Genomic DNA, 20,915 nt, shown 5'->3' on the forward strand with positions numbered 1-20,915 from the left:
GAAGATTGATAAAAGGTGGGAGGCAGCATGAGGTGGATTAAGAGATTGCGATATAGTATATTTAATCATGGTCAATTCCAGGTATCATAACAGGTTTATATTACTTAAGTCTTGTTTAAACCACAGTCTCCTTTCGTCACATTCACATCTGAACATACTTCCTGTGAAACTGTAAATGAGGTGTTCACATGCCACCATTAGGCAGGTCACATAGCATACATTTGTTAACCTCTTGCTATCATTCAGGATGAGGCCGCAAGTAAAGATTTTATACCTCACATAGTTTTTAGACAGATGGGAGGGGGAGGTTGCGAGACTGTAGGAACAGCAAAGCAAATGACAGCGTAGGGAAACAAAGTTGCAAACAAAAAGTGGAATGTTTATTTTAAATTCACTACTGATGTAGCAGAACCAGAACTCATCCTAGACAGCAACCTCATTCATCCACTGTTAACAAAGGTAGCCCAAAAAAGGCCTCCTGTATCATATGATATTAGTCTCCAAAAAGCATTCCCACCAACTCGTTGTACCCCTGTCCTCCCTTCCGCTAGTTCTTAACTTTTATGTCTCAATCACATCCTTTCTCTGTTTTTTTTTCTAGTCTTTTTTTTACTGTCATATTACATTCTTCTGTTCTTCCTTTATTATCTTTCTTTTTGAACAGTTATATTCCGATCAGCCAGTTTACCTTTTTGTGTAATTTATTGCAGTGCTGCAGCTGAATCTCTGGGCTATCTACTTCCCCAGCTTACAATTAAACCAGGCACTACATTCACTTATCTAACCTCTAAAGATCACCTTTCCCACCTTGCTTTGCCCAGAATGTCAGTATATAAATGATTCATTGTTCCTCAAGGGCTCCTTTTATTTTCTGTTGTTTGAAAAGTGGCAGGCATGGTACCTTACATGTCAGTGTTATATATTAAATGACTCTTCAGTCTTGGCAAAATTTTTACATTTACTAAGGTTATTAGATAACTTTGCAGCTAAGGTAGGTCATGTTAGATTAACTAAATCTCTGTGTATTGAATAATTCATTGATGAAAATAAGAAGGGGAGGAAAATAATAAGAGACTTATAGTTAGTAACAAAGTATTATGACTAGAGTAGCCCCAGTTTGTCTAATTTACTTCCACATAAAAAGGTGATAGTGCACACTGTGGCTTGGCTCTTAAGAAGTGCTGTGGTCAAACCCATTTTTTGTCAGTATATATTGGCTGTTCTACATCTGTAATCCACAAGCCACTTTATGGTCTCTGTGTTGGAGGCAGCTTCATGTACCACTGTCACTTCCCCCTTTTTCCTGTTCATCTTGATTGATGCACAGAAAAAAAAGATTATTGTTAAACCCCTGTGTGAGCTCAAATCTCTCTAACTTTACTTTTGAGGTCTTCTGTGATACATACAGAAGAGAAAGCACTACATTGGTTGACCCATCGAGGAATGTACACTCCCCAATTTTAACAGTAAGCCACACCATAATGCACAACACCTCTCTTGTAGCATCTACCACTAGATCCTGAGCATCTTAAAGAGGCACTTGCAGGTGCTAAATGAACCTGTGATAAGATACTCTCTACATCTTCTGTGTCCCCTGTCATTCCCGCCTGGTAAAAGTTCCAGACAGATAAGCAATGGGTGTAACAAATGGTTGCAAGTTTCCTCTCTAATGGGTGGACTCCACTTCAAGCACTATCCCAATGGATCTGTTTACCATCTGCCTCTCATCCTATTTGTTTTATGTGATTGTTCCACTTCAAATCACTCTATATGTACTCCTATGTATTTAATGTATGTGACTGCTTCCATTAATTGTTCAGCAGTCTTGTAATAGTACAATAATGGGTCTTCTATTTATGCCAATATGTTACACTTGTTTATGATCAGGGTCAACTGACATCTGCACCTGTCAGTCCTCTACAGGCCTCCTTGCATTTCGCTACAATTTTGTAGTGTTGAGATTCGTTTATACACAATTGTGTAATCCACAAATGGCCTCATAGAGCCTCCAAAGCTGCTGTTACATCAGAATATTTCTGTTAAGACTGATATGCTGTGTTCTATTTTGTCAGAATTCTTCAGTCCAATCACAAAGCTGTCTGATATTCCATACACTTGTATTTTGTTCATTAAGTGATAATATTGATCTTCACCAAAACCTTCCAGAAGTTGAACACAGCATTAGTCTGGGTGCTGATATCTAATGTCTTCTGAGTCTTGTTGACAAACGAGCAAACTGAAAGTCACATGATCTTTTTATGGAACTAAAGTTCATTTCTACAGAGGAGATTTCCAGTCCCTCAGAAAGATCCAATACAGGAACATAAAACATGTTCTAAAATAATTCAATAGCCCCATTTCAGAGATATAGGCATATAGTGTGTCTGTCTGTGTGTGTGTCTGTGTGTGTGTGTGTGTGTGTGTGTGTGTGTGTGTGTTGGCCCATTTTGAAAATGGAAATGACCTGTAGCAGACAACTGCTAGAAGAGGAGCATGTTCTTTGGCATACTGTATGTAGGATCATAGTAAGCAAACGCTTGTGTTACGGGGCATTTTTAAAATCATTTACCGAATGTGACTTCCTTCTTTAACTCTAGTATGTGTATTTTGTAATGTTGAGATCTTAATTGAATCATAAATTTTGAAAAGTGCTTAAGTTAACTGACATACATTTATGGGAAATTGAGAAAAACTGTTTAATTTGTATAATAACTGTCTACGGACATCTCCATTGGCAGTGTTGTTGTTATGATGCAAATGTGATTGTCAGACAAGAGACTGAATTTCTGTTGTTTTATTTTGACCGTATAATTAATCGTTGAAAGCTGGGAACTGATGCCTTTAAAAAAAAGTAAGTTATTGAAATTACACACTCCATTCTATTTACATTTTCTTGGTTACATACAATATTACGCGTACAGTTCTACATTTCACAGTACTAATGTGTTGTTCTACAACAATTATCCATTTGACAGTCCACTCAGTCGTTGCCTTGGTTGTAGTTCTTTACAGGCCACTTTAAAATTTCGTCATAGAAAGGTAGATGTTTGTTAGACAGATAACATCAGTTTTCAAAGTCTCTCATGTATTAGACTTAGTTGGAACCTTTCCTGGCGGAGCAGCTAGTTTTTCTGATGGTGCAGTCAGTGGATCACATTGGAGGCCCAGATGGCAAGTGTGACTTATCAATGTGTGTGTGTGTGTGTGTGTGTGTGTGTGTGTGTGTGTGTGTGTGTGTGTAAGCTGTAATACAACCTTTTCTGGTGTTATCAAAATCAGAATGTGAGAAAGTGCTGCTAAGAAAATGACACCTTCCCTTGTCTTCCAATACTTGAGATTTTTGCCTGGTTTCAAACTTGTAAGAATCACCTTTGTGACATCATGCACAATAAACAATCTGTGCCGTTTCCCTTATATAATGTTAAAATCCCTGTTGCAGGGTAAAAACTTTTATCTTCTTACAACAGAAATGTGCTGAGTGTGTGATTCTTATTCTGAGATGAGCAGTTCTGTGGGGATAGACATTAAGTATATTCTTGTGGTATACTCTTAGGAAACACTCGTATTACAAGTATTTGGTAAATACTACTGCCATCCTATAATGCAATGCAAGTTTAACTGTGTAGATAGCAAGGACAACAACAAACAACAATTAAAACAGTTGCAGCACATTGTTTCCATGTAAATGGTACTGATAAAACTCTGCAGGGGTGCAAGTAGAAAGTATTAAGTGATACACAGCATTGTCAGAGCTGATAGCTAAATTTTATTTTGAAACTGCAGGAGTCATTGAGTGATGCCACCTACAAAAATCATGTAGTGTGTTTGCTGATAAACTGATACCCCTTTAATGTCAGTCTGAAGCAGTAGCAAACTCAGTATCACAAAATTCAACTATTGTTAAAAGCTTGTTTGTTGTGTGACTGCAGTTCCCTCCAAAGGTTGTAGGGTGGACATTTACAGAGCTAAAGATATTCCACAACTTTCCATCTTTTCTAGTATTCTTATTGCACTTTTTCTTCTGTTTTTCTGCATTGCTTTGGTTTCTTCCTTTATCTCCTCTTGATGTGTTACAGGGTCTTTCCTGATGCATATTAGTAACTAATACTTCTGTTAGAAAACAAAATTTGAAACTGTATAATGATAGTAATAATATATTTGAATATGGTATTCCTTTCCTTTCTTTTCTTGTGTTAGTGGGATTTGAACTTCATTTTACATGATGGATCTCTGTGCATAGCACAGTATATACAAAAATTATCGCAACTGTATACACAAGTATTTTAAGAGAATACTGCCTTATTGTTAAATTGTTGGGCTGTAACTCTGAAGGAAGAATAAAATATTTGAGATGATTATTACCTACATATAAAAAGATTTATTTAAAAACAAGAGAACCTTTTAAGCCTCCAACATTCACATTTATATAATTTGTCGCTAATATTTCCATATGTTTGTGCTCGTAGTAGCAGGAAGACAAAAGTGTAGTATGGAAGCATAAAAATGAGCAAAACTTACAATGTTTAAAAGGTACAGTGCCACACATCATATAGTTTTAATTTCATTACACTGAATAGCAGTTTTATTGAGTTCAGATTTGTTCTTTTCAGATCTGCTCTTGTGTGGTATTCAGTTTTTGCATTAGCTAGCACATATTTATGATGATTGGTTATCAGAGCACATTTGAAATTACATAAAACAGTCATCATTGTACTGTATTACAGAAATGCTGGTTCAGTGACTGCATGAACTGAAAAATTCGCAGATTATTATATCAGATAATACAATGATGCTGCAGGTATATGAACTAGGTAGGGTGCAGAAAATAGCACTACTCTTCATTTTGTACTGGTTACATTTGTTTCATATAAGTTTGAAAGTTGTGCAACCTCAACAAAGTTACATGGTCACCCAGAACCATGATTCAGTGGATGCAATAATCCACTGAATACACTAAATATACCATGATATACCAATAAAACAAAAAATTTAAAAGTGGAGTTGTTGGAAAACAGAGGACAATTCAGAGTGAGAAACTACAAATTCTAAAGAGGAGGTGTTGCAAAAAGCCAGTATGAAAAGTAGCAACTACTAAAATTACACACCCATAGCAAGAAGCTAGCAGTGGCTGGAGTTTGGGTGTGAACAGTAGACAAATGGATGAGAGTTGTGTAATTTTTGGTCAGATGTGTGGAGGAGTGGAAACTGCTTACCTTTTTATTCCCCTTTTCTTTTTACAAAAAAGGCTATTTGTGAATTTTTTTTCTTTTTACAGAAAAGGCTATTTGTGAAATTCTAATGTGCTGTACTGGAAGTAAAGCAGTGTATGATAGTGTTATTAATATACTTCACACCCATCTTTCACTGTAAGTTTAGTAGTTGTCGTACTAACATAGAAAACTAAATATGTTCCTCAGTGGGTATGTGATGTGTGATCTCATAATTCTCTTACTTTCATGTTTTACTTTTAATAGGGAATGCCATAGGTACTGTTATTAGGGGAGGATGCGAACCATGCAACAGATTAGACATCAGGTTGGTGATAGGCTAGTGCAGTGTGTGCTTCATTTCAAAACTGAACTTCAGAAAATCTTAACACTGGAAGAAAAATGGCCTAATGAACTCTAGCCCCGAGTTGTTGCATAACAAAGTAATTCTTTTGTTTCTTCAGTTGGTATATCCTTTTTGGAGATGGCTGACAAATACATTGTATAGTTGGCTATTGGGGTAACTGAAGGGATTCTGGTAGCCCTGTATTTGTGCAGCAAACCAATATTTAGATATATTTTGCTACATAAACAACGTTAAGAGGGAGGTATTGTTTCTTCTGGAATGAGCAGCCAAAGACAAATTGCCAATATTGTGTGTAGATGGTGTAACAGATTGAGGAAAAAGATATTTTATCTGCTTAAGGAAGGGCTCAGGGAAATTTTGTGGTCAGCTTAACCACCAGTCCAGTTAATGAAAATATTTATAAATATAATTAGTAGATGAGACAGTGAAAGTCATTGAACTATTCAAGAACACAGAGTGATGCCTGAAAAGGTTGACTTAAGAATGTAGCTTGGTTCTTGTAGCCCTAGAACGTAAATGTTCATTGTCCAGTAAAGATGAATGTTACTGGTGAACAGGAAATACTGTTAATGAGAAAGGAAAAATGATTTCCTTTGGTTGGACACTGGATAACTAGTAGAAAAGTTTTTTGAACTTTGGACTAGATGGAGATGACTGTTCACTAAAAAAAACTGACCTCCAGAAGATGAGAGATCTGCTCTAAGTATGTGGTACATTGAAATACACACTATTGGATCAAAAGTACCTGGACAACCCTATGTAATGCAGAATTGACAACTATGCATCGTGACCAATATATATCAAGAGATGAGCCTGTCAGTATAAAAGGTGGGGAATATTGTGTTGTCAGTCGAGAAGCAAGAACAGCAGAATGGGCCAGTCAGGAGAGCTCAGTGACTTTGACTGAGGACTGGTCATTGGATGTCAATTGAGAGCTGTTTCCACCCGGGAAATTTCAACCCTTCTAAAGCTGCCCAAGTTAACTAGAGGCGTGAATGTGAAGTAAAGGTGGAAAAGAAAATTGCAGACTTCATGTGCTGACAGGGGAGGACTTGTCAAGTGTGGCAGTCGGTGGTAGCAAAAGGCGTGAAACAGTGGAATGAATCACTCGTGGGTATCCAAGTTATAACTGCACAAAGGGAGTCAAGAAGAATGGTGTATAATGGTTGAGCAGCCCCTCATAAGCCACACAGTTTGTTGAATACTTGGACAAAGTCACCTGCCATCGTGTGGTATCAACAGTGAAGTATGGATGAGGTGGTGTCATGGTACGGGATATTTTTTATGGTTAGGCTGTGATTACCTTATTAAAAATGCTAAATGCAGAAGGATATGAACCCATTTTACAGCATTGTGTACTGTGTATAGTACAGGAAGTTTGGAGACAATGATGATTTGTATCTGTGTGACAGTGCACCCAACATAAAGCAGCATCTGTGAGGCAGTATATTTTGGACCATAACATTCCTGCGTGGACTGGTCTGCCCAGTCCCGATCTGAACCTAATGGAACACCTCTGGGATGAGTTAGAATGTCAGCTTCACTCCAGACTCCAGTGTATAGCATCACTACCTTCTCTAGTTTCAGTTCTTGAGGGAAAAAAATGGGCTACTGTTCCTCTGCTGATATTCTGACTTCTCACTGAAACTGTTCCCAGCAGAGTTCAAGCTGTTATAAAGGCAAAGGGTGGACACACCCCTTAGTAGTACCCACTAATCATTGCTAGCTATTGGAAGATATTGAGTGTGTGCTTGTGTGCACGTGCACACAATGCGGGTACGTGTGTGTGCGTTCATGCACGTGCTTTTGAAAAGCTGCGCGCGCCCTTTTCAAAAAAATTCTTACAAAAGCTGGCAAAGCTTCATTTTAATTCTTTTACATGTGTCTGTTGACACCTAGTTGCTTTAGCTATTCAGTGAGTGGTCTCTCTTACTCCCAATTATTAATGTAGGACTTTTACTAGTTGCCACATCTGCCATAGTGACTATATTTGTGCATTTCAAATAGATATGCAAAATTGCCTGAAAACCTCTATCTCTAAGCCCTTACAGTTCAACCAACAATACTCTTTAATCCAACTGAACTTCATGCTCTGGTGTTCTTCCTGCATGTTGAGTACACCAAAATGTTGCAAGATAACCATATTTTTGTACACTTGATGTCTGGTTTGGTTGATCAGCCTCTTCCAGCTTTCAGTGAGAAAATGAAAGTTGTGTATTAGATACTCGTCAGAATTACATTTACTCTAAAGCCTATGCCATCCCCCTCCCAGGCTCTTAACTTGCTAGTGAACATTGAACAGCAACTTCCTCTGACAACATTACCCATGTGCATCGCTTGATTGGCAGTTATTTCCTCCACCACCACACAACTTTCTGCTACTGTGTGGTATCTGCTCTGTGAAATAAGTCTTTCAAAGGCTTCACATTTAAGGACTGTTAATAAAATATTGGTATTCTGTGAATATGTCTGAGTGAGTGGCAGTCCTTTTTACTGACTATTTTGGCTGATAATAGATCATCTGTGAAGTACATGGGAAGGACACTTCCTCAACATTCCTTTTACGGTTTAGCAAATGGATTAAGACATTCACATCCACCTTAATATGAACAATAGATTGTTGTAGTTTTGTACAGTGTGGATAAAGTTGAGAGGTTTATTGAGGTGGGAAACCATAATTTGGCATTGCCCTATTTTGAAATATTGTACGAAAAGGGAAATGAAGCAAAATGATTGAAAGTTAATGATGGATCAATAATTTTAACCTCCAAGGAATATTAGAAATATACACCACAATACTCATTTCCATGGAATTTCAAAGGACACAGATGTATGGTTTTTGTATTAATCTGTTCTCTTGTTACTTCAGTCTAAATTGTAAGTTATTATGGAGTGCATGTGGATACTTAGTTGAAACAGGAATTTGTTTTCTGTGATTTTAAGAGTATGGAAGATATCCTATGTGCAAAAGGTGTAAATAATGTTCTGAAATTCTACAGTTTATTTGCACTCTGAAATTCTTGATTCATAGTTTGCCATGGGGACTAAATCAGTCATACAATAAGAAACTGACCAATAAATCAAATTAAAAAGATATATAGAGGTGCTCATGAACTTGAACCCTCCCCCTTTCGCTCCCCACTTTGTGCACCAGCGTTGTCCTGTTTGTGTGCATTTAATTTAGCCAACCGCCAGCATTATCAGTTCAAAAAACATTCCTGTAGCTGATGGGGAATATCAGCAGTGTGTTTTACAGTTGGTAGAAAAGATGCAGAATTCCGATAAATATTGCATTGACGGGGCAGTGAAGAAAGAAAGGAAAGCAATACACCAAACTGTACCAAAAGAGAGGTGATAGGCTTTGAGAGTTGAATATGCTGAGAGTAATTCATTGTTGCTTAATACTTTCCTGCACTTTGCCTTAGTTTTAATACTTCTGGGGCCTCCATGGTACAGCTTGACATAATGACATTGGTTGCTTTGTCAACATCTAAATTTATGACTTCTCTTTCCAGATGATAACCATGAAACTTAGGAAGCCATACACAACTGCATCCATGTGGTCTTCTGGTAAAATAACTTGCACTGGGGCAACAAGTGAAGAACAAGCAAAAATTGCAGCAAGACGTTTTGCAAGATGCTTACAGAAACTTGGTTTCAACACTAGGTTCAACAATTTTAGGGTAGTAAATGTGCTAGGCACATGTTCCATGCCATTTGCTATTAAAATAACAGCATTTTCTGAACGCTACAAAGAGACTGCTGAGTAAGTAATCATTATAAAGTCATTTCCTTTATTATAAATTTTCTAGATCTACATAATCCTTTTGTATCTCATAAGACACACAAAAACTACAAGATTTCATAAATCCTAGTTGCAAATGTGACCATCCTAAGTTGTTGGATAAACTTACGTTATACGCTTAGTATCGCAACTTTTTTATTTAAATTTATCATATTTGCATTACAGTTATGAACCTGAGCTTCATCCAGGTGTTACATATAAGCTTAAACAGCCAAAAGCAACACTCAAAATATTTTCGACTGGTAGCATCACAGTAACAGGTAAGTGCTTCTCCATTACTAATGTACTTTGTACTCGTATAGTTTGTGATTTTTCTGTTTTGGGAATTGTTGCTTAAAAAAGATGACACACATGTTGATTGTATGTTATTTGCAACACACTTTCTACATAATGTATTGTGCTCTCTTTGTTTTGAAAACTGGAAATGGCAATATTCTTCGCAATAATTTGTGTGAAACCACCTCAAATTATTTCATCTGTTTCTTGGCTTACATAAATTTGGGTACTTTACATAACTTGAAAATGTACACTTCCTGTTGGATTTATATTTTTTTAAATTTTTACTTCATTCTTGATCTGTCAAAGGCAGTGCAAATTGCACACAGAATTCAAGGCATAAAATTGTGAACTGTTCATGGCCATATTGTCAACTAGATAACTTGAAATAGTTGCTGAAAGAAACACATTTGGAAATTTCTTGGAATTATAACTTCATTGTACACAAAATGTTTGAAATAATTCTGATGTGATGCACTTACTTAGTTTGATTTTATGTGATTTTACTTTCAAAATTGGTTTATTTTCACTAAAAACGGAGATAATTACTTGTTGCACTGATCCAGGTGGCGCTTTACCTGCTTGTGATTTCCAGAATGAACCAACTGCTATCTGTCATAAACATATTTGTTCGCAAAGCAATATACAGTAATGTTGAAATATACAAGAATTGTTTTAATCACACATTGCAATGTTGAATCTTCTGGAATCCACTGTTATTCATTCTCTTTCCACCTTCAAACATACCACAAAGGAAACAATGGTCATTGTCAGAAGTTGTTCACTGCATCTTCAGATGTTGTATCACATCCTTCTGGATCACCTGAATATCATAGGTTTTTGTAAAATGTCAGATACTCACTTCCTAATGTGGAAAGAATTGACTAGAACAGGGACATCAAATCACTGTACTTCTTTTGTTAGAGGGAGGATGGAGGTGTACAAAGATTTGGTGTCTGACAATGGGATGTTGTTGATTTTTCTTATTTCCTTGTTACAATCCAGAGCTCTAAACTTGTTAAAATCCTCTCTAAATCCTGTAACAAACGGGTGCTGTGTTGTGAAGTTGAACCGACATATCATCTGCCGCCCAAGTGACTTCCCAGTCACATCTTCTTTCTAGACATGTTGCGATTAAGATGATACTTCGAATTGATAATTGTGTTGTGGGTTATTTCGTGAAAAACATAAGGTTTTTCACACTTTCCTCTTGCACTTTTGGCCGTACTCCTCAGAGGGCAACTTCATTTTTCCGTCTTTTATGCCCTGTAGAGATTGCCGAATGCATGGAATCTCAGTCCATTACAGTATGACCAACAACCATGAATTTTGAACAGTGGTTTCTAGTTCAGGTATTTTCTGAACATCGGTCAAGCACAGTGCAGCGACGTTCAGCAAGAATGTAGCAAATGCTTGCCCTGACCTTTTCGCTATTTAAATTTTTACAATGGAATTGTTCATTGTATAAAAGCAAGAAGTCCAATTTTTAAAGTTTTGAGAAGAAAAAAATGTTTTTCCACACTTGTAATGCAATATGAGACATAATTTTTGTATGTGTAAAGTGCGTGCCCACACGCACACCAACCATAATAATAAAGCCAGAATAGCATTGTTCTGTATGTTACTAACACTTTCACTGACAAAATACATAACTAGACATAATTCCTTTACAATGGAACAAACAAAATTTGTAAGTGAGCGATAATGTTAACATTTTTGGTTTATTTCCTTTATTTCCAAATGAGTTTATGCACATGCAGGCATGAAAATAAAAGGTAACATAAATGGAATGAATATTATTTTCTTCGTACAACACATGGCATTGATTATTTTCTTATGTGGTATTTTTATACAAACCCACTGTTGATAAAACAGCTGTGCTATAGTCAACAGATACTGAAGGGAAAAAAAGACAGTTATTAAATCAAATCATACTGTTGGAAAAGGCAGGTAATGCATTTTCACTGACGAGTCCATTCTAGTACTCGTCTCAGAAGTCGTGACATAATGATGAACCTTCTTGGGATCTTCCTGTTTTGTTGATTTGATTGCTATTCATCCTGCCTCATAGACCTTCCTCTACAGGTTCATAAGAGGGCCATTTCTTGGTCCATGCTGAGACAAATGGAATGTGTGATGGACTATACTCCCAATGAAGGGACGAGCAACCACTCTTGCCAGAATGATCTGGAGAATACTGGAAGTTGGAGAACAACAAAAGAGCAAACACCGCCTTCAAGCTTCTAGGAACGTCCTTTGCTGTTGATTCATCACTTACTTGTTTTCCTATAATGCTTAGGCCACCTTGCATGCATATGTGATCCCAGTTCCTTCCACCATCTTTATTGCAGCATACCTTTTTGCATTAGCAATGATTCTACAGTTATTCTTTCGGAGTGTAGACTCTGTCGCAACACCTAATTTATTTTCTTGAATACACCAGAATACCTATCACGGAAGGAATGGCATCTTAACAGAAATGACCCCCCCCCCCCCCCCTCCCCAAAATCTTTTATCGTGGACCAAACCCATGCAGAAACAAATAAATGAAAGATTCCTATTTTGGCGTGGACACACGTGTAAGTAAAGCGAAGTGAAGTTTCTTTGTGGGTGGTTTAATCTTGTTGGTGAGATAGTCCAGTACGAATGTGCACATCTCATTGGCCGTCATGATACCTGTTGTCTTGCAGGTCATGCATAGTAAATATGTTTCCATAGCTGCCTTTGGTAGAATATTTCCTGAACAGTTATGAGATAGAGGTAAATCATTGCATGTAATGAAAGGCAATGCAGACTGTATCGTTGGACTGGCAGGATTCTGAGTGTGGTTTCATTGAGAAATAAAATTTGAGACTTACGCACTTGTGAATACTTACCTCACTTGCCCCTGCTAATTTAACATTTTGTGATAAGTGCAGACTTCATTTTGACTTGAAGTTCTTTGCAGAGACTGCACACGTCTGTTTGGGGCCTGCCAAATCTGTAGTCAAAGTTCTTATTGAAATAATTAACATAAAAGGCATATTTTACTTCAAGATTTGGCTGTTCCTCTCAAAATAAATCATACCTTTTTTAAGGTTGGGTCTTGTATCGAAGTAATTTACTGCTTAACCCCCATAATGAGATGTTTTGACAGGAAACTTGATAATGTGGTCCCGGATTTCAGCGCAGATTTCACGTGGCATAGTAGCATGCATCTTCTTATTGAATCCTCTCTTGCCCACTGGGATTTCGCCTTTAGCCAGCAGCTTAGCAATCCTGAATACAAACTTCTGTTACTCACTGTGAACTAGTGAATACATGCCTACAGACACGCAGATGATCCTGATGTCCAGTTACAAAATATGTATCAGATTCACATTCCCCTTTTGATCATTCTCCTCCTTGATTAACAGCCCTTGGTCTTCACCATTTAATGAGACACCATTCAATCAGTCTCGTTAGGTGGGTATCCTATTCATTTTTGGTTCCACAATCATAGAAAGCACTAAATATCTCCAGCCTCTATTCTTCTTGCAGTATAATGAAGTGGTGATTGCACCTGAAAACACACACACACACACACACACACACACACACACACACACAGTTACATAGGTAAAATCTTTGTTAGGCACCCATTAGGTAATCTGACTTCAGTATCAGTAATCGTTCCAATCCATTTTGTGGAAGTGGAATGGTTGAACAGATAATATTTAGGTAAAAACAATAATTTCCACCGTACCTGCAGGGCAGTCAATACTTCCCTGAGGAACTACCTGTCCTGCATAGCTTGATAATATGCACAGCACAACCACCGTATAGCATATATTGTCAGCAACAGCACTCAGTGTCCATCTAAAAAAACAGAAAGAATGCGCCAGTCTTAACATCTGAAATATAGCAGTGCTCTCTGCATAGGTTGGTTGGCACTGATAGACGTTCTGTATTGAAATACACTAACTGCAGGACTAATTTTCTTCTACAACTACATGGGTTCTCTGCAAATCACATTCAAGTGCCTAGCAGAGGGTTCATCGAACCACCTTCCCAATTCTCTATTATTCCAATCTCGTATAGTGCGCGGAAAGAATGAACACCTATATCTTTCTGTACAAGCTCTGATTTCCCTTATTTTATCATGGTAATCATTCCTCCCTATGTAGGTCAGTGTCAACAAAATATTTTTGCATTCGGAGGAGAAAGTTGATGATAGGAATTTCGTGAGAAGATTCTGTTGCAATGAAAAACGCCTTTCTTTTAATGATTTCCAGTGCAAATCCTGTATCATTTCTGTGACACTCTCTCCCATATTTCGCGATAATACAAAACGTGCTGCCTTTCTCTGAACTTTTTCGATGTACTCCATCAGTCCTATCTGGTAAGGATCCCACACCGCACAGCAGTATTCTAAAAGAGGACAGACGAGAATAGTGTAGGCAGTCTCCTTAGTAGGTCTGTTAAATTTTCTAAGTATCCTCCCAATAAAACAGTGTTTCGTTGGCCTGCCGCACAGAAATTTTCTGTGTGTGCCTTCCAATTTAAGTTGTCCGAAATAGTAATACCTAGGTATTTAGTTGAGTTTATGGCTTTTAGATTAGACTGATTTATCGTGTAACGGAAGTTTGAGTTCCTTTTAGCACTCTTGTGAATGTCCTCACACATTTCGTTATGTAGGGTCAACTACCACTTTTCGCACCATTCAGATATTTTTTCGAAATTGTTTTGCAGTTTGTTTTGATCTTCTGATGACTTGATTAGTTGATAAATGACAGCCTCATCTGCAAACAACTGAAGACAGCTGCTCAGACTGTCTCCAAAATCGTTCATATAGATGAGGAACAACAAAGGGCTTAGAACACTACCTTGGGGAACACCAGAAATCACTTCTGTTGTACTCCATGACTTTCCATCAATTACTACGAACTGTGACCCCTCTGACAGGAAATCACAAATCGAGTCACGTATCTGAGACTATATTCCATAAGCAGGCAATTTCACTACAAGCCGCGCGTCTGGTACAATGTCAAAAGCCTTCCGGAAATCCAGAAATATGGAATCAATCTGAAATTCTTTGTCAATAGCACTCCACACTTCATGTGAATAAAGAGCTAGTTGTGTTTCACAGGAACGTTGTTTTCTAAACCAGTGTTGACTGTGTGTCGATATACCATTTTCTTTGAGGTAATTCATAATGTTTGAACACAATATATGTTCCAAAATCCTGCTGCATATCAACGTTAACGATATGGGCCTGTAATTTAGTGGATTACTCCTACAACCTTTCTTGAATATTGGTGTGACCTGTGCAACTTTCCAGTCTTTGGGTACAGATCTTTCGTCAAGCGAACGGGTGTATATGGTTGTTAAGTATGGAACTAATGCATCAGCATACTCCAAAAGGAACCTAATTGGTATACAGTCTGGACCAGAAGACTTGCTTTTATTAAGTGATTTAAGTTGCTTCACTACTCAGAGGATGTTTACTTCTGCGTTACTCATGTTGGCAGCTGTTCTCGATTTGAATTGTGGAATATTTATTTAGTCTTCTTTTGTGAAGGCTTTTCGGAAGGCTGTGTTTAGTAATTCTGCTTTGGCAGCTCTGTCTTTGATAGTATCTCCATTGCTATCGCGCAGAGAAGGCATTGATAGTTTCTTGCTGCTAACGTACTTCACATACGACCAGAATCTCTTTGGATTTTCTGCCAGGTTTCGAGACAGTCTCGTTTTGGAAACTGTTACAGGCATCTCGCATTGAAGTCCTGCTAAATTTTGAGCTTCTGTAAAAGATCGCCAATCTTGGGGATTTTGCATCTGTTGAAATTGGGCATGTTTGTTTTGTAGTTTCTGCAACAGTTTTCTAATCCGTTTTGTGTGCCAAGGAGGATGAGCTCCGTCATTTGTTAATTTATTTGGTATAAATCTCTCAATTGCTGCCGATACTATTTCTTAGAATTGAAGCCACATCTGGTCTACACCTATTTGATTAATTTGGAATGAGTGGAGATTGTCTCTTAGGAAGGCATCAAGTGAATTTTTATCTGCTTTTTTGAGTAGGTATATTTTTCACTTATTTTTTGAGGATTTGGGGATTGCAATATTCAATCTCGCTATGTCAACTGTGTGTTCACTAATCCCTGAATCCGTTTTGGTGCTCGTTATTAACTCAGGATTATTTGTTGCTAAGAAGTCAAGTGTGTTTTCACAACCGTTTACTATTCGCATAGCCTCATGAACTAACTGCTCGAAATAATTTTTGGAGAATGTCTTTAGCACAATTTCGGATGATACTTTATGCGTACGTCCAGAGTTATACACACATTTTCACCAACATATCAAGGTTAACTTAGTCACCACCAACTATTATTGTCTGAGTCGAGTACGTGTTTGAAATAGCTCAAGTTTTCTTTGAACCTTTCAGCAACTATATCGTCTGAACTGGGAGGTCGGTAAAAGGATCCAATTATTATTTTATTTCAGTTGCCAAGAATGACCTCTGCCCATACTAACTCACAGGAAGTATCTACTTAAATTTCGCGACAAGATAAACTACTTCTGACAGCAATAAACACGCCTCTGCCAACTGTGTTTAGCCTATCCTTTCGGAACACTTTTAGGTTCTTCGCAAAAATTTCGGTTGAGCTTATATCCGGCTTTATCCAGCTTTCAGTGCCTATAACGATTTGAGCATCAGTGCTTTCTATCAGCGCTTGGAGCTCTGGTACTTTCCCATCACAGCTACAACAGTTTACAACTGTTATACCAATGGTTCCTCTATCTATGTTCTTCCTGCGTTCAGCCAGCACTCTTTGTGACTGAAGCCCATCTTGTGTTTTCCCGAGACCCTCTATCCTAAAAAACCTCCCAGTCCACGCCACACAGCCCCTGCTACCCATGTAGCCGCCTTTTGCATATAGTGGACACCTGACCTATTCAGCGGAACCTGAAACCCAACCACTCTTTGGCACAAGTCGAGGAATCTGCAGCCTACATGGTCGCAGAACCGTCTAAGCCTCTGATTCAGACCACTCGGCTCTGTACCAGAGGTCCACAATCGGTCCTGTCGACTATGCTGCAAATGGTCAGCTCTGCTTTCATCTTGAAAGCAAGACTGGCAGCCTTTACCACCTGTTAGCTGTTCGAATCCAGAGAGAATCTTTTCTGATCGAAAGTGACACACATCATTGGTACCAACGTGAGCAACCAGCTGCAGTTGGGTGAACCCTGTACTCTTCATGGCATCCAGGAGGACCCTTTCCATGTCTGGAACGACTCCACCTGTTACGCACATGGAGTGCACACTGGCTTTCTTACCCTTCTTGTCAGCTAATTCCTTAAGGGGCCCCATAACACACCTAACATTGGAGCTCCCAACTATCTATAATCCCATGCTCTACGATTGCCCAGATCTTGTAGGCTGAGTGGTTTCCTCTGAAACAGGACAGGCGACAGCATCTGGCTCAATGGCAGTGTCAGCCACGGACAGCACCTGGAACCTGTTTGTCAGACAAACTGGGGAGGCCTTACATGCGGCCGCCTGAGAAGTCTTTCGCCGCCTGCTTCGCCCCAGGGTGACCTCGCACTCGACCATAGGTGAAGGGTCAGCCTCAGTGTGAGCAGTAACTGGGTTGGCCACTGGTGAGGACTGATCGGAGGACTCTGACATGCTGGACGTCCGTTTGATCTCCACGGCTAGCCCACAACAGTGATGCCAATCCACTGCAGCCTCAAGCTGTGTAACCGAAGCCATCACGGCCTGAAGCTGAGACCGAAGTGTCACCAACTCGGCTCGCATCTGCACACAACAATCGCAGTCCCTGTCCGTACTAAAGACCGTGGAAAACTAAACTATGCAGATAAACGGGCTATCGGCACATGCTGCACAATGCTACTCTAGACCCTGATGGAAACACACAAACTGTGTCTATTAATATGCAGATATTCGAAAACCTAACTAGCACTCAGGTGAAACTAAATAATTTGCCCCTTACTAGGAACTTGTACGATGTCACAAAATCGATTTACTTTCCGACGCAAATGAAAACGTGTCAACTGTGGCTATTAGATATTAAATTTAAATGCAGAAACTCAAGAAACTAAACTGTTAAAACACACAGATGATACAATAAAATTCGCTCCTGGTTAGGAACTTGTAAATGACACAACAGCGGTTACTTCCCTGTTGCTGCATGTCTGTCGGCTACTGCTGCCTTCCAACATACAGTTACTGACCTGACAGCTGTGGTAACGGCACAGGTGCTGCCAGGACATGGTTCCTTTCAGCACCAAAACATGCATCTTTCTTCTCAGAATGCAAAATGAATTTGTCAATTTGACTTAGTTGCTTTCTTCAATGACGAGTGATTCAGTTACAGTTAGCTGAGAAGTATCTCACTTCTGTATTGTTGCTTAAATGTAGGCATAAAAATGTGTGTAGAATTTTAAAAATATATTTCAAATTCCATGAACCACATAATGTTTTTGTAATGGAACAAGAGTAATATAAATGTAGTAGAAAAGTTGTTGGAGAATGTAAATGTGTGTGTGTGTGTGTGTGTGTGTGTGTGTGTGTGTGTGTGTGTACATTGTTATTAAAGAATAGTACAAATCCAGTAAGATCTTCTGTCTTGGTTTTTTGTAGCACCAAGTGTTGCTGATGTTCAGGCAGCCATAGAGCGTATTTTTCCTCTAGTCTATGAATTTCGTAAGGAGCGTACAAAAGAAGATTTACTTGCAATGGAGTGGAAGCGCAGAGGACAGAAACGGAAACGCAGTTACACGCACATAGAGATTGAAGAACCAGATGGTTTTGAGGACCCCTTGATGGACACGGAGGATGATGATGAAAATTATGACAGTGAAAAAAGCTGGGATTGAACTTCCAAATTTGTGGAGTGTTATTGAGAAAAGTGTGGAAAACTGATTGTGTAAACTCATATCATGGAAAGACTTGTGCTGCAGACTGAAGTGTGTTTGTAGGTAATACATGATTGTATAAAGTGCATGTGATTTGAATTATGAGCAGTAAGTGTCCAGAGCATTTTCAAAAATGAAATGAGAAGTAACATTTTCATGTATATTGTTACTTTTAATTTACTTGCACAGTGTTAGAATGCCTTGAATGTGCTTGCTATAATACTCATTATTTATGACCGCATTTTTTTTGCAGTCTCATCACATCATAATGTTATTTATTTACATTGCATGTTAAAGAAATCACCTTTATAAATAAACTTGCATAAGTTTTTTGCAGAATGCACATTTGTAAACTTTACTCGTGCAAGTGTTTATCATTTGTAAGTTAAGAGTAGTTTATGGCATTCTGAGTCACAAAAGATGACTGCAGTTAAAAAATAAGTGGGAACAAAAATTATTTACATTTTGCAGAAAGTGTTTATAGTGTTGTTTGTGAACAAAAGATGTATTACTCATGTTGAAATAAATTGCTTCTGTACAGTTTTGAATGAGGCAATAGTGTGCAAAACATATAATCAACCCTTGTACAAAGAAAATACAGTCTATTATTAAGATTCATTTTATAAAGTAATTTGTGACTGAAATTTTGTTTTAGACTTCAGGTTGACGTGTACAATAAGGAAGAAGCAATTTCATTCAATGCATTGGTAACTGCAATAAATGTGACTGCCTGTTTCTGTGTTAACCAGTGCCAGTGATGTATTCCAAATATAAACTATTGTGTGTGTTCGTGGTGTTAAGTGTTTTCATTTTAATTGTTATTTAACAAGAGTTTTTTGTTACATATTTTACTTCAGACAGTAAGAAACAGGATGATGTTGAAGAGTTTGTGATACAGCTGCTACTGCTAAACCATAACCGAAGTGGTTTTTGTTCCACCGCATTTGTGAATGTCTTCACTATTAGTCATTTAGTGAATTTTTGTATTTGTTCACCAGTTACTTAATAATATATCAATATATGCTGTAATTTCATTTGGAGTTATTAAATCCCAATTTTCCTTGGTGCAAGCTTGTATATGTAACAGCAGTTCCACAGGTTACTGTGTATGGGTAAAATGTGCTGTGGTTTATTCAAATTTCTCTGTTGGTCAGAGATGCATTAGGAGTCCTGAAGCTACTTCTTGTTACAATGTGATACAGCAGGTAGGAATGTGATGTAACAAGATTGAATGAGGTGGGATTCACTCTCACTAGAATATGTAGCAAATACTACTACTAGTAGTAGTAGTAGTAGTAGTGTTTCCAGCTCGGCAGACTCATTACAAACGAATCTGCAAAAAGCTGTTGATTAACAGCTTTTTTATTTGTTGATGAATTAGTTAATTGCCTTGTTTAAAACCTTAGGCTCAACATACTTCAGTAAATGCTTTTACGATTTTAGTTTCAGAATAACACTTGCAGTTTGCATCATTATGTCATTATGCTCTTTCATGTTTGAACAATCTACTTTTCATGAACTTAAAATAATTAGTGAGTATTCCAATCAATCGCTGGATCAAACCCAGAGAAAAATAGTGAAGCCACTATTTACCAACCATAGCAAATTGGTTTCAGTAGTTTCACAGAAAGAGAAAACTTATATTTTCCAACTTCCAGATTACCAGTAACTCACAGCTTTCTGCAAAATGAGGCAGAAGTTTAGAGCATACAATATTCAGTGAGGAAATGACTTTAAGTTTCAAGAAGCAAGACGTAGGGGTTTAATTATACATGGTGTTTCAAAAACACTACTTCAAACTCTGGAAACGGTTTCCTTACACCAAAACAAGAAGAAAAATCTGGTAAATGGGCTCAAAAATGTATACCTTAATAGCTAAGTGTACTTCATCTTTGCTACTGTGAAACCTCTTCTATTAGATAAGTATGATATTGCAGTGCATGTGTTAAGAACAACAGTGCTGTGTCCCTTTGGACGTGCATGTGTGTGTGAAGGAACATTGCATTGTTCTTTTTAACACAGGCATTGCAATATTGTATTTGTCCACCGATACTAGGCAGCAACTTTAATTTAAAAATGCCCTCCGCTGTATGGGAATTACATAATGTGTAAAAGTACAGGTTGTGACACACAAATGAAGACATGGAAGTTTTGGTCTGGCCAGGAGTCGTGCCCAGATAGCCAAAGCATTTAAGGTGACAGCTCGCATAAGGCGGGGAATCTGGATTCAAGTCCTGATCCAGCACAAATTTTAATTGTATTATGAAAAAGACCTTAGAACACCTTTTACCATTAATGAAGAGATTGATGTCACACCATTTTATTCACATTAAAACTACATTTCCAAATAATTAAACCAATTTTA

General features: G+C 38.0%; 1 protein-coding gene across 1 annotated transcript in view; it reads left to right on the top strand.

Moving 5' to 3' along the window:
- The window catches only part of LOC126235739 (TATA box-binding protein-like 1), a 40,562-nt gene extending 20,983 nt beyond the window's left edge, over positions 1-19,579 (top strand). Inside the window, exons 3-5 of the mRNA XM_049944522.1 lie at positions 9,090-9,340; positions 9,545-9,639; positions 18,276-19,579. Of these exons, the coding sequence (XP_049800479.1) occupies positions 9,090-9,340; positions 9,545-9,639; positions 18,276-18,511 (582 nt within the window). The 3' untranslated portion in view covers positions 18,512-19,579. The remainder of the gene's footprint in view (positions 1-9,089; positions 9,341-9,544; positions 9,640-18,275) is intronic.
- Positions 19,580-20,915: the final 1,336 nt, after the last annotated feature.

This window comes from Schistocerca nitens, chromosome 2, assembly GCF_023898315.1.
Source record: "Schistocerca nitens isolate TAMUIC-IGC-003100 chromosome 2, iqSchNite1.1, whole genome shotgun sequence".
In the NCBI taxonomy this organism is placed as follows: domain Eukaryota; kingdom Metazoa; phylum Arthropoda; class Insecta; order Orthoptera; family Acrididae; genus Schistocerca; species Schistocerca nitens.